The sequence below is a fragment of the Thalassophryne amazonica genome, chromosome 7 (genome assembly GCF_902500255.1).
Source record: "Thalassophryne amazonica chromosome 7, fThaAma1.1, whole genome shotgun sequence".
In the NCBI taxonomy this organism is placed as follows: Eukaryota; Metazoa; Chordata; class Actinopteri; order Batrachoidiformes; family Batrachoididae; genus Thalassophryne; species Thalassophryne amazonica.
The window spans coordinates 48,940,595-48,955,421 of NC_047109.1; the positions used below are offsets into that span (position 1 = coordinate 48,940,595).

The 14,827-nt window shown below is 41.7% G+C and overlaps 1 protein-coding gene across 2 annotated transcripts in view; it reads right to left on the reverse strand.

Moving 5' to 3' along the window:
* Positions 1 to 14,438, reverse strand: part of LOC117513878 (mannosyl-oligosaccharide 1,2-alpha-mannosidase IA) — an 827,748-nt gene extending 813,310 nt beyond the window's left edge. The window contains exon 1 of one of the 2 annotated variants that reach the window (XM_034174114.1): positions 13,030 to 14,438. In XM_034174114.1, the coding sequence (XP_034030005.1) occupies positions 13,030 to 13,545 (516 nt within the window). In that variant the 5' untranslated portion in view covers positions 13,546 to 14,438. The remainder of the gene's footprint in view (positions 1 to 13,029) is intronic. The other variant, XM_034174115.1, reaches the window with a different exon arrangement.
* Between the last annotated feature and the right edge of the window lie 389 nt (positions 14,439 to 14,827).

The following is a 14,827-nucleotide window of genomic DNA, read 5'->3' on the forward strand; positions in this document are numbered from 1 at the left end:
ATTAGTGATTGATCTCTGCTCCCCTCCACAGCATGTCTTTTTCTTGGTTCTCTCCCTCAGCCCCAACCAGTCCCAGCAGAAGACTGCCCCTCCCTGAGCCTGGTTCTGCTGGAGGTTTCTTCCTGTTAAAAGGGAGTTTTTCCTTCCCACTGTCGCCAAGTGCTTGCTCACAGGGGGTCGTTTTGACCGTTGGGGTTTTTACGTAATTATTGTATGGCCTTGCCTTACAATATAAAGCGCCTTGGGGCAACTGTTTGTTGTGATTTGGCGCTATATAAATAAAATTGATGATGATGATGATAAACACACTTCAAAAAAGGTGGGACAGTGGTATGTTTACCACTGTGTTACATCACCTTTCCTTCTAACAACACTCAATAAGCATTTGGGAACTGAGGACACTAACTGTTGAAGCTTTGTAGGTGGAATTCTTTCCCATTCTTGCTTGATGTACGGCTTCAATTGATCAACAGTCTGGGGTCTCTGTTGTCGTATTTTGTTCTTCATTATGCGCCACACATTTTCAATGGGCGACAGGTCTCGACTGCAGGCAGGCCAGTCTTGTACCGGCATGCTTTTACTACAAAGCCACACTGTTGTAACACATGCAGAATGTGGCTTGGCATTGTCTTGCTGAAATAAGCAGGGACGTACCCGAAAAAGACGTTGCTTGGATGGCAGCATGTGTTGCTCCAAAACCTGGATGTACCTTTCAGCATTGATGGAGCCATCACAGATGTGTAAGTTGCCCATGGCATGGGCACTAACACCCCCATACCATCACAGATGCTGGCTTCTGAACTTTGGACTGGTAACAATCTGGATGGTCTTTTTCCTCTTTTGTCTGGAGGACACGACGTCCATGATTTCCAAAAACAATCTGAAATGTGGACTCATCAGACCACAGCACACTTTTCTACTTTGCGTCTGTCCATTTCAAATGAGCTCGGGCCCAGAGAAGGCGGCAGCGTTTCTGGATGTTGTTGATGTATGGCTTTCGCTTTGCATGGTAGAGTTTTAACTTGTACTTGTAGATGTAGCGACGAACTGTGTTCACTGACAGTGGTTTTCTGAAGTGTTCCTGACCCCATGCAGTAAGATCCTTTCCAAAAGGATGTCGGTTTTTAATGCAGTGCCACCTGAGGGATTGAATGTCATGGGCATTCAATGTTGGCTTTCGGCCTTGCCGCTTACATGTAGAAAGTTCTCCAGATTCTCTTAATTTTCTGATTATATTATGGACTGTAGATGATGGAATCCCTAAATTCCTTGCAAGTGAACATTGAGAAACATTGTTCTTAAACTGTTGGACTATTTTTTCACACAGTTGTTCACAAAGTGGTGATCCTTGCCCCATCTTTTCTTGTGAACAGCTGAGCCTTTTGGGGATGCTCCTTTTATACCCAATCATGACACTCACCTGTTCCCAGTTAGGTGTTCTTTGAGCATTCATCAACTTTCCCAGTCTTTTGTTGCCCCGTCCCAACTTTTTTGAAACGTGTTGTAGGCATCCACTTCAAAATGACCAAATATTTGCACAAAAACAATAAAGTTTATCAGTTTGAACATTAAATATCTTGTCTTTGTGGTGTATTCAATTGAATATAGGCTGAAGAGAATGTGCAAATCATTGTATTCTGTTTTATTTACATTTGTCACAACGTCCCAACTTCACTGGAATTGGGGTTGTATGCATTCTATACTTGTTCTGGCAGCTCCCATTTTTGATTAGTTTCACCACAGTGGATCGATTTATGGGTTTGATACAATTTTTTTATGAATGCAACTCCAGATGGACATGGAGAGTGCAACACAGGTGGCTAGGGATGTTAGGCTTCTTTTATCCTAGATATCCTCCTCTCTTTGTCCCGCAAAGTGCATACAAATCATATGGACTAGTATGAAGATTATTCCTCATCTTTATTCATGTGTAGGTTTTCAGTTTGAGAGTGTGCTTTAAGAATTTTACTCATTTCTTTCAACCCAGCACATCCTCCTCATTCAAATCCTCTTTTTCATCTCATTATGCAGAAGTAGTTTTAGTTGCCGTGCATGTAGATAGGGCCATCTTGCATATGATAATGAAGTATATTGTTTACATAGGCACTACCACTCAAAAGGTAGGGCAGCCTTTTGAGTGGTAGTGTACACTGCTTCAAAATATATGTCCAGCCACACAAGTTACAAAAAACAGTTCATATAATGTAACCTCGCTGTCTTTACTTTTCCTCAATCAGTTTTTTTTTTTTTTTTTTTTTACACACACACACACACACACACACACACACATCCAGACTACAAAGGTCTACAGATTACTTTAAAATCCTGTTGTAAGAATCACTGCATCCATAACCCTCTGTTAGATAACCTTGTTGTCAAGAGTTTCCTCAGCTTGGAAGATGAGAGTTCTTTCATCATGCCAATCTCTTGTTCCTTTCACACTCTCTCTCTCTGCTACTAATTCCTCAGACAACACATTATGGTAGGAAATGCTTGTGCACTTTGATGTGCGAGCTAAAAACTGCAGACACCGTTCGTAAATTTATTTCTGCTGTGTAATAGAACACAGTATAAATATATATGTATGTATAAATGTCCAAAGGTTATCAACATTATCGAATTAAACTTTATCACAATACTTTATTGTGATCACTTTATTGCCCTGCCCTAAGTGCAGTACAAAATATATTGCGGGAGGGAGGGTGTGAGGCTCACTTATTTGGTTATTAGTGAATGAGGTTATTGGACAACTTTTGCTATGTTGTTTGGCATTAAAATCTATGGAGTGCATGTCAGATTCTGACGCCTGACACCTTCTGCTGACATCCCTGTGACGCTGTGCAATGCAAACATGATTGTACTAAACTGGAATGGAAGCTTTGAATGAATGGTTTTGAGTCATTTTGTCCCAATGTGATGAAAATATTTGACTATCAATTTGATATACAATTTCTTTTTAAAATTTGCAGAATCATAGCTCATGTATCCATCATACCGTGCATCCGGAAAATATTCACAGCGCTTCACTTTTTCCACATTTTGTTATGTTACAGCCTTATTCCAAAATGGAGTAAATTAATTTTTTCTCTCAAAATTCTACTCACAACACCCCATAATGACACCATGAAAAAGTTTTTGGAAATTTTTGGAAAGTTATTAAAAACACACACACACACACACACACAAAAATCACATCACATAAGTATTCACACCGTTTCCTGAATACTTTGTTGATGCAACTCTGGCAGCAATTACAGCCTCATGCTTTCTGGAATGTGATGCCACAAGCTTGGTGCACTTATCTTTGGCCAGTTTTGTCCATTCCACTTTGCAGCACCTCTCAAGCTCCGTCAGGTTGGATGGGAGGCATCGGTGCACAGACATTTTCAGATCTCTCCAGAGATGTTTAATGAGATTCAGGTCTGGGCCACTCAAGGACATTCACAGAGTTGTCCTGAAGCCACTCCTTTGATATCATGGCTGCAGGCTCAAAGTCATTGTTCTGCTGAAAGATGAACCGTTGCCCCAGTCTGAGGTCAAGAGCGCTCTGGAGCAGGTTTTCATCCAGGATGTCTCTGTACATTGCTGCATTCATCTTTCCCTCAATCCTGACTAGTCTCCCAGCTACTGCCCTGGTTTCCCCCAGACATGATCCCTGTCCATGTTCCCACCAAAGAGTTCATTCTTTGTCTTATCAGACCAGAGAATTTTGTTTCTCATGGTCTGAGAGTCCTTCAGGTGCCTTTTGACAAACGCCAGGTGGGCTGCCATGTGCCTTTTACTAAGGAGTGTCTTCCGTCTGGCCACCGTACCATACAGGCCTGATTGGTGGATTGCTGCAGAGATGGTTGTCCTTCTGGAAACTGCTTCTCTCTCCACAGAGGAATGCTGGAGCTCTGACAGAGTGACCATTGGGTTCTTGATCACCTCCTTGACTATGGCCCTTCTCCCCTGATTGCTCAGTTTAGACGGCCAGCCAGCCCTAGGAAGAGTCCTGGTGGGTCTGAACTTTTTCCATTTACAATTGATGAAGGCCACTGTGCTCAGTGGGATCTTGAAAGCAGCAGAAATGTTTTTGTACACTTCCCCAGATTTGTGCCTCAAGAAAATCCTGTCTCAGAGGTCTACAGACAATTCCTTTGACTTCATGCTTGGTTTGTGCTCTGACATGCACTGTCAACTGTGGACCTTATATGTAGACAGGTGTGTGTCTTTCCAAATCATGTCCAATCAACTGAATTTACCCCAGGAGGACTCCAATTTAACTGTAGGAACATCTCAAAGATGATCAGTGGAAACAGGATGCAACTGAGTTAATTTTTTAGCTTAATGGCAAAGCCTGTGAATACTTGTGTGATTTCTTTGTTTTTATTATTATTAAATTTTTAATAAATTTGCAAAAATTTCTAAGAAAATTTTTTTCACATTGTCATTATGGGGTATTGTGTGTAGAATTTTGAGGGAAAAAAATAATTTCATACATTTTTAGAATAAGGCTGTAAGATAAAATGTGGAAAAAGTCAAGTGCTGTGAATACTTTCCAGATGCATTGTGTGTATATCATGAGGCCTTTGCCAACATGCAAGTGGCTTCGAACCACAGATCTTTTTGGGAAGCAATCACATTAACCCTTTATCTACGGCGATGGCGCCCACGCCATATTTTCCATATGCGTATTTTTTTTACCGTAACTCCGCCATAGTTTGTCCAATCTGAATGATTCAAGTGCATTGTTATGCTAACACCAAGGGTTTTCCAATGATATATGGTGTATTACGGTAAACGTAAGCCTGTGACGTCATCACGCAGAGGAAAAACACAGAAGTTTCACACTAGTGCGCCGCTGATTCTCATTACCATATGTTCTCATGTAAGGCCTCAATCTGAAAAATTTCAACACTGACAGCAAGCCGAGAACCCATGCTTTCCAACAGTATGCTATATGTTGCATATATTACGGTAAAGTGCGTTCGGTGAGTTTTGAAACGAGGGAAAAGTATGAAAAAGAGCGCAAAAGTGAGAGAAAAGTACAGAGACAGACATCAAACATAAATGTAGTAATTTTTGAGGAAAAGGCAGAGTCTTAGTGTCATTTGTGAAGGTGTGTGTGCGTGTGATGGCTCCATCAGCCACAAGCCACTGCCCGGTGCCAACAAGCAGTGGAAAGCCACCTTACCAGCGATCCACAAAGGAGCGGCGTTCTTGCAAGGTTTGCAAGAGGTCAACCTGCTGGATGTGCAAACTTTGTAAAATTAGCCTCCGTCTTCAGCCAGACAGAAACTGTTACAAACAGTACCACACTGACAATGGACTGATGTTGTTTAGATCTAATTTTGATTCTTGGTTATATATTTGTATATAGTTTGACACTTTGTTTTATTCATATTGTATCATTTTGCACAAAATGAGTGATCAAATGAGTGATTTATTGCGCATTTTAATAATACAGATAATAATTGATATATTTATATATAGGTTTGCACTTTGTTGTTATTCATATTGTTTGGTTCTGCACTTTAAAATTGGTTACTTTTTGCATATTTTCGCCTTGTAAAATGTTTACTTTTGCACTGTTTCTGAGTTCTAGACACACAAAATTAATTATTTTGATTGTAAACACATACAGCTTCCTGTTAAAAATGTGAAATCCAAACTTCCTTTACATAATCATTTTTCACTAAAAAACTGAAAAAAAATCAAGTTCGTTTGTGTGTTTTCTCATTTTAAATGCTAAAACTTACAAATAATGTGTATAAATAGTTAATCAGGTGTAATATAATTGAAATTCAGGTACTCTTGGAAAAGGGTACCAAAGCACACAAACATAGAACATTATTTCTTAATTTTATTGCTATAATAAAAAATTATAACCAATCATCCATTTATAGCCTCAGTAGGTAAAGGTAACTGGTTTCACCTTCAAACCATGCAAATACGAGGTTTATTAGAAAACTAACCGGCAGTTTTATATATTAAAAAAAAAAAACTATATGGATTTGAATCACGTGCAATTACACCAGACATGCTTGAACCCTCGTGCACATGCGTGAGTTTTTTCACGCGTGTCGGTGACGTCATTCGCCTGTGGGCAGGCTTTGAGTGAGCACTGGTCCAGCCCTCTCGGCTGAAATCCTTTGTCTGAGACGCTGCTGGAGAGGGCACGCGTTGCTTTATCAAAATTTTTTCAGGACCTGTGAGGGATATCCAAGTGGACACTATTCGAGAAATTCAGCTGGTGCTCGGTGAAAAGTTTAACGGCTGATGAGAGATTGTGGAGTTTCTTTCGCTTTAAGGACAGCTCACAAAGCGGATCGGCGCGGCCGGAGGTGGCGTCCGTCTGGCTGTTTCGAGCTGAAAACATCCTAATTTCAGGCTCTGTTCACCCAGGTCATCGTCAGAGAACAGAGAAGTTTCAGAAGAAGTCGGCATGAGGAGTTTATGCGGACATTCCACTGTTAAAGGAGATTTTGTAATGAAAGAACGTGCGGGCAAATTCGCCGAGTCGGTTCCATGACGACGACGCAAATCCGTCTGCGCCGCGACAGGAAAAACACCTCCGTGTTGAAAAATATTTGTAAAATTCAGGCAGCTTTTGATGGCTTTCAACAAGTGAGTATCTGAGAAATTGTTTAACAGTTGGGCATGTTCCAACTTGTCCGTTAAGGTTTCCAATGGAGGTGTTTTTCCTGTCGCGACCCCCCGCGGTCGGGTCCAGCCCGGCATGCGAATCTGCCCGCACGTTCTTTCATTACAAAATCTCCTTTAACAGTGGAATGTCCGCATAAACTCCTCATGCCGACCTCTTCTGAAACTTCTCTGTTCTCTGACGACGACCTGGGTGAACAGAGCCTGAAATGTGGAAGTTTTCAGCTTGAAACGGCGAGACGCCGCCGCCTCGGAGCGCAGATTGCCGTCAGGCGCCGTGGGCCATCCTTAAAGCGACACTTACCGACCAAAATCTCTCATCAGCCGTTAAAATTTTTACCGAAAACCAGCTGAATTTATCGAATGGTGTCCACTCAGTTGTGCCTTACAGTTTTTGAAAAAATTTTGATCAAACAAAGCAGCAGTCTCTGAGCCATTCCTAAACAATGAAAAAAAAAAATTGACGAGAGGGTGGGCCACTCCTCACTCAAAGACTGCCCACAGGCGAATGACGTAACCGACAGGCGTGAAAAAACTCTTGCATGCCCACGAGGGTTCAAGCATGTCTGATGTAGTCGCATGTGATTCAAATCCATATGGTTTTTGAAAAAATAATAAGGTCGGATACTTTTCTAATAGACCTCGTATCTTCAAGTAAACAATTAATATTCTGAAACAATAATTGGTGTTAAACAAATACATTTTCCTCAGGTGACTGCAACCTCCTCAAGGCAGGAAACGTTGCCAGGCTCATCAGACAGACCAGGAGAGCAAACTCAGGCTGACAGATTACAGAGGACTTCACAGGAGAAGCTATGAGTCAGAGAGAACTCAGTGCACGAGGGCAAATAATGCCCACGTTATCATGTAGCACATCTCTAGGTATGCGAGGCATGTGAGAGGGTGACAGCAGGCTGGAAGTGAGAGTGACAACAAGACTTATCCGTGTCACATGCCAGGGCTGAAACCCATCTGCACATCCTGGCCAATGGCTGCCCTGCTCCCCCTCCCCCTCCTCTATACCAGCCTCATTTGCCTTGAGTGGGTACAGATGTGTGACCCACAAGCGCTCCCAATCTGGAGGCCTTATTGGGACACAGAACTCAACAAATACTTGAACAGAGCTGGAAGAGCTCCTGGCCAAAATGTTGCTGTGCAGATTCACATCATTTCCCAACAATTAAGTCAGTGACAGAGGTCCACACGGGCATTCCAAAATCATCTATTGGCTTAAACAGTGAATGAGGTCACTGGCTAAATTTTGCACTTTTGTGCACCGTGGAACATAATTTGAAGACATTGGGTGAATGTTTTACAAACCATGTGTTAGAAAAGAAACTCATTGCCAAGTGTGCCTTTTTCCAGCTGTGCTCTGATGTAATCTCACATTCCAGATGAAGAAGGCAGTGAGGATAAAATTCACCTTTGCTCCGATTATAAAAGCTTCATACATCATTTTCTTTCTGTGTTATTTTCTCGTCTTATTCTCACTACCCTGCATGCTGACTGGAGCCTAAGATATTGTAATCACACACGTGTGTCTGTGAACACAGTACAGCATGTTCCGGTCTATATGTTGCACTGGAATATCCGTCACATCGGCCCAAAAATACATCTTGAAGAGGGAAAAATGACGTTTTTAAGACACGCTTATGTTTGAAACGTGGTTCGACCACTTCATGCAACAAGAAGCAAAATTTATTTAATTGATGAATTATTTATTTATACCACAAACACTGTTAGTGAGCAGAAGGTAACAAGCTAATTAAGGTTATTATAGAGGAAAAAACTTAAGTAAACTGCTTCTTTTTTGTCACTGAACAGATAGTCATCTGTGCAGTAACAGCATTATATTTAAATGTTTAAAAACTTTGTGCATTGTTTATTTATAATACAAATACTGTGCTAGGGAGCAGAAGTTAAGCTGATTAATGTTATTGTACGAGGCACAAAACTCACAAAACTGCTTCTTTTGGACACTAAATCATAGGTGTGGTAAATGTGCAATGTAATTAATTTGAAACTTAGCCATGACCAAGTCTTATTTTTCTAGGATTGACCTTGAGAAGGTTATCTATGCCTTTGTTACAAGTAGGCTAGATTATTGTAACTCTCTGTACATTGACTTGGATCAGACCTCTCAACTGCCTTCACCTTATTCAAAACGTTGCTGTTCGTCTTCTTTCTGGAAAGAATAAGCACGATCATATTACGTCAGTTTTGGCCTCTCTCCACTGGCTCCAGGTCTGTTATTGTGTTGATTTAAAACTTCTTTTGTTTTTAAAGCCCTTAATGGCCTGGCCCCTGTGTATCTTTCCGAGCTTCTGTTCCATTCCACCCCAACCAGAGCCTGAAGGTCTTCTGACCAACTGTTGCTGGAGGTACCTAAAACCAGATTTAAGACTAAAGATGACAGGGCGTTTGTGGTGGCTGCCCCAGGCTTTGGAATAGTCTCCCCTTCAATATTAGGTCATCCCTGACCCTAGAGACTTTTAAATCCTCTTTCAAAACGTTTTCCTCTGGTGTTTCCGAAATAAGCAGTTGAAGCTTTACTTATTTATTTTTTATTCCTTATTCTATTTTTTTTTATTCTGTTCTTATATATTTTATTGCCTGCTACAAATTTATTGTTATTTTGGTGGGCCACTGTTGTTTTAAATGTGCTTTAGAAATAAAGGTTGAGTTGAAAACTCTAAGCATTATTTATTTAGAATGCAAATGCTGAGTGTGGTCTTTCAGTGATAGGAATATTCTTTAGTTCAGTGTCTCTCAATGATTAACTTTTCAAGCAAATCAGTTAAAAAGGAAATTTCAAGGTTGTCAAAAATATATTCTGAAAAACATGTTCCAGGACATCGTCACAACCAATAGGCCTTTAAAGATGACGGAAAACATATCAAACAGAAAAAATTTTTAACCAAATGGCATTGTGATGAAATCACAAAGACAACATGAAATTACGCCACAACTATTATTATGACACAACACGTGTACCAGGATATTGCTACAACCAATAGCAATAGAGAGGTGATCCTGATCTTATATTCATCAGCTCATCATTTCTCATCATGTGGTTTAAGTGCTATAAATTACAGAAATGATGTTACTATAATCTGAAAAAACATGGTGCAGCACCCTTCCAGCTCTTTTGTTCCAGGGCCACGTTTGTAACAGAATATTAAAGCCACAGTGTACAGGGTTTAGTGTCATCTACTGATGACATTACAGATTGCATTATGACACTGACGGTCACAATTTTGTTTACCTTCATGCTTTTGCTTCCTTGGCAACAGGGATTCATGCTCCCTTGTCTTCTCTAGTGATAAGCAGTACTTATGATCCCCATCCATTTCACAAAAATTTGGGTTCTCAAACTTGATAAACTGCAGGTGCAACCAGCAAACAGGGGCGCAACCATTGATTCTTGTTTTTTCTTCAATCTTCTGGCCTTGCTGAAAAAATGTGAAAGGTGGCATAGGTATGTCCCTTTTGTGCTGCTGTATCAACATGGCGGCCTCCACGAAGGGGCCCGCTGCCATGTAGATATGAAGGGTCCATTCTGAGCTTACGAAAACACATTGCAGATAATTATAAACTCGTGAACTTATGGTTACAAATGTGATGTTCCATTTCCACGAATAAACACCCCTAAATCTGAAACACTGCAGCTTTAAGCTTCCGCTAATCTCATTTACAGACTGTCATTTGAGCAGTAACACTGTTCTGTTTTCATGGATAGAAAATAAATAGGAATTTGTCACAGAAAGAAATGCATTTGGGTAAATTTAGACAACTGATATGATTGAAAGGGATTTTTTTTTTTTGTCTTCTCTTGACAGATGTTTGGCAAACAGCTGTCCCATTGCTTCTCTACAGAAGCAGCCTATCTTCTCAGACAAATTAAATTCAACACCAGAAATGTAATTATTTCTTTTAAGAGGGCATGCATGGTGTTCTTGTTTCTTGTTGAAATAAGACTTTTGATTATCTGTTGTGTTCATACTGATGCTGAAGAGACCATGCAATTGCCAGAATGTGTTTGCTGACAGTAACAGAAAAATTTTGACAAAATTTTATGGCCAGGTTGTATGAGGGGGACTGAACAGCTGAAAACATTTTTTCAGGTGGGCCTGGATCTGAATGTTTGCTTTCATCTCCATTGTTGTTATTGCAACACAGAGCATTTGTCAAGACTTGTAAATTAATATCCCACCTCATAAAGTCACAAAGAACATGAAGGTGATGGAACCTGTCACATGATGTCATGAGCAATAGATATGGGCTCTGAGGAAGGTACACACACGTCGACAGCTGTCTGTCTGACTGTCTGTAGATGTTGTCTAGAGGTAGAGGATGGATTATGATTTATATATATATATATATATATATATTTATTTATATATATATATAAAAGACTGCTGGGCTTCAGGGAAACTATATGCAGACTTTGGATTTCAATGAATAGTTGGGGAAAATGGTCCTTGAATGAGGGAAGAGTTCATTTTTGGTCTGGCCCTGAATCTGGTTTGGTTGTTTGTTTTTCCCCTTTTGTCTTTTCCTTTACCTTTCTTGTCTTGGGGGAAAGTCTGTGGTCTGACTGTTATCATGTGTCAGTTGCTTGAGGTATTACAGACGTGTGCGTTCACTGAGTGTCTTTTACAGTCTGATCATATTACCAACATCACTGTCCCAGATTTGATTTTTCAGGACATCGTTATGTCAGCGTTTGTAAGTGACCTGTATCTGATCTGACCATTCTCACAGCAGTCACACATCTGAATCAGGTATTGGACGATGTGCGCAGGTGAGTCGAACATACACTGGAAAACTGAAGAAGTTGAAAAGATTCCAAATGCATGTCAAGAATATTTAAGTACTAGCAATACACAAAAAAAAGAGTTAAACTTTGGCCAACTTTTATGAAATGACTAATTTGTTACAGCTAAATTTACTGGCTTCTCTCAAAATATTTTTATAAATAAAGCATTCAAAGAATTTATAAATATACTTTGAGAAAATCTTATCAATTTTTTGATGCAACAAACTGCATCAATTTTTTGTCAAGTTGGTCCAAATTTTACATTCTTCTGTGTAATTTTATGAAGTAAAACGTAGTAAAGCCTTGCAATGGAGTAGCATCCTGTCCAGGGTGTACCCTGCCTCACGCCCTATGACTGATGGGATAGGTTCCAGCCTCCTGTGACCCTTAACTGGAGTAAGCGGGTATAGAAAATGAATGAATGGAAATGTAGTAAATACGTATTGTTTTCAGTCATTCAATAGTTTTAACATTTTTGTAAGATGAACATGATTGATGTGAGATACCTCAAGTTAAATGAGTTTTAAGGGCCTAAAAATTTAAGCACATTTACCTCAGAAGAGATCAGGTATTGATCTTACAATACGCTGTGTTATGATTAGTCCGTTCTACCAGCAGAGCCATAGCAACAGACATCAGTGCCTTCAAGAAATCTTGTTTTCTCTCATAGAAAAGATGTCAGCTAAAGACTGACCATTAATTTAACAATTCATTATTTATTTATGGCCTGAAAGAGACTCAAAAGGATTATATTCTGGAATTTAACAATAAAACTAAAATTGCATGAGTTATATAAAGAATCCACAGTTCTGTGCAGCAACAATGGTGCAGATGGCAAAGCATGTTGTTCTCAAAACTACAAATTGGTGCATCAATCCCGAGTATGAGAAATGAGTTTGTGAAAATGACACCACGTGCTAATGTCCGGACCCCATTAAAGCACAGTGTACCTCTGAACTGCACCGCATATACGTGTAGTCTTGTTTGAATATTGTAGTTTTTGTCCCTTAAATTTGTAAAATTCTATGAACTTGAAGACTGTAAACTGAAAATATTTTAATTAATTTAATTATTTTATTATTTGGCTACAATGAAAAAACGTGTAATACTAACTTTAAATATTTAATTTGTAAAAACTTCTTATATTTGAGTATGTCAACTTAAATTGAGGTAATCACACTGGTAAAAGATTAATTTTGAATCAATTCTAAATAAAAAAAATCAAATTTTACACTATTTTTTCCCCTCAAACTACATTTATGGTGCAACCTTAAATAATAAATTTACTTTATTAGTTTTTCCTCAAAGTGGAGTATTTTTGAAGTTAGTCCAAGTTTCATTTTTGAACGCACCTACATCAGTTTGTTTGAGTTTTGCCTCATGATTTGGGTTTACAACGTTTTTAAAGTGTTTTTTACGCGTTATCCATATGAACCTCCTCTCACTGAAGCATTTGGAAGAGCTTTGGAGGGAAAGTCTTCCTGTAATGTTGCAGGTGAGAGTGCACGCCCTGATTGCGACAGGTGCACGCCCTCTCTCCTTCAGACCTGAACTTGACCTCTCACCTCTCGAACTTTGTCCCTGCGCTCGGAGGTCTCGGGGTCGCTCGGCTTGCCCATGTCTCTCCCCAGCGGCTCTTTCAGCAGACACCTCCTGAATTTATCGTAAACCAAAGTATCCGTGTCAGAGAGGCCGTCGGTTTTGGCTCTGGAGGGCGTCAGGTCCTCCTGAGCGTGGCCGCCGGTGAAGCGCTCCTCGGCGGCCTCGGACGCGGGCGTTTTGCGGCTCTTGCTGGCTTTGGCTCCGGCGTCTCCCTTGGAGCTCCGCGGCTCCTGCTGCTCCTTGGTCCTCTTGCCGTGCTCTCTCCCGGCATCGTTCTCCGATCCGGAGCCCGCGGTCACCGGCTGCGGGTCCGTTTTGGACATAAACATCCGCTTGAGTCGCACCGAGTCCGAGAGAAAGAAGAGCGCGCCGAAGCAGAGCGTCACCAAACCCGAGAGGAAGAGCAGAAAGACGAACTTCTGGGACAAACGCAGACCCATTCCCGACGCCGACACGCCGGGCAACTTTCGGAACACCATTGAAACTTGTGGCGGAGGTGCTACCTGCTGGATCCTGTGCGTGTGTGACAGTGCGCACAGCTCGGCGCTGCTCCCAGGCACAGTTTAACACACACCCCCCGTGACACCCGAGTGGAACAAGCAGGCTGCCACAGCTGGCTTTAAGTCCGTATCGATCTGATCTGCGTAAAAAAAACGCCGAGCTCGGGCCTGCCTACATCCACAGTTTACCAATCATCTGGCACCAACTCGGCAGCCTTCAGCGATTTACAGCACGTAACCAGTGACATCAGCGGCGATCCAAACGGAAACCATGGCGCGCGGGCGCTGCGTGAACAAACGGCGCCGCGCTAAAATACTCCCCGTCTGACGTATAAATGCACTTTTATGACATCAGGCGTGTCGGATGGGAGTCCAAAGTTGAGCCGCTGCATATTTCGGCGCCGCGTAAACGATCGATAACGCGCTGCCTTCCGGCGCAGCACCTCATGCACAGCAACAACTCCTCTGTTTACGCCGATCCGCGTGCACAGGATGGTGCGCACGCTCGCATGTTGGATCGCAGCTCCGTTGTTCCCTCTCTCTCTCTCTCTCTCTCTCTCTATCCCGGCGCGTCGCCCGTCTCCTCCGGCTCTCGCTTCTCCCTCGTCCACCGGCGGTCAGCAGCTCGAGCCGAGCGATCGGCACAAAAAAGAAGGCGGCTTTGTCCCGCACGAAGTTGTCCTGCAGTCCTGGATTCAGATCCGCAGAAATAAACACCGTCCAGCATCCAGTCCGCGTCGTTAAACGACGCCGCGTTGCCGCCGGTCCCCGCCGTCCGTGCGTCCTCCTGTAGTGCGCACTGCCGCAGCTGTGGACGTCCGCCTGCGTAAAACGAGAGGAAATGGCTGGAAATGCAACATATAGAAGAGCAGGGCGAGGGGGAGACACGAAAAAACGAGTGGGCTGGTCGCTTGTCTTGATGGATATTCAGAGCGGCTTATCAGGACACAGTGGAGCCGTTAGAGCCCGCGGACAAAGGCAGGAGTGAGAGTTACAGACCATCCGCACCCCGAGCAAAGTCAGCCTGGAAAAGCCATTCTAATAGAAACAGATCATTCTCATTATTATTTTGATTTAAAAAAAAAAAAAAAAATCAGTCACTCTTTTATATGGGAGGAAAGTGACTTTTGTCTCTATAAGTTACAGATCCACACAAACTAGAGCTGCACTCAGTAGAGCCCATATAAGTTTGCCAACATATAACAGACCCTTCAGTCAGTCACTGCTGTATTCACGTGCAGGGCCACAGCTGATGCAACTG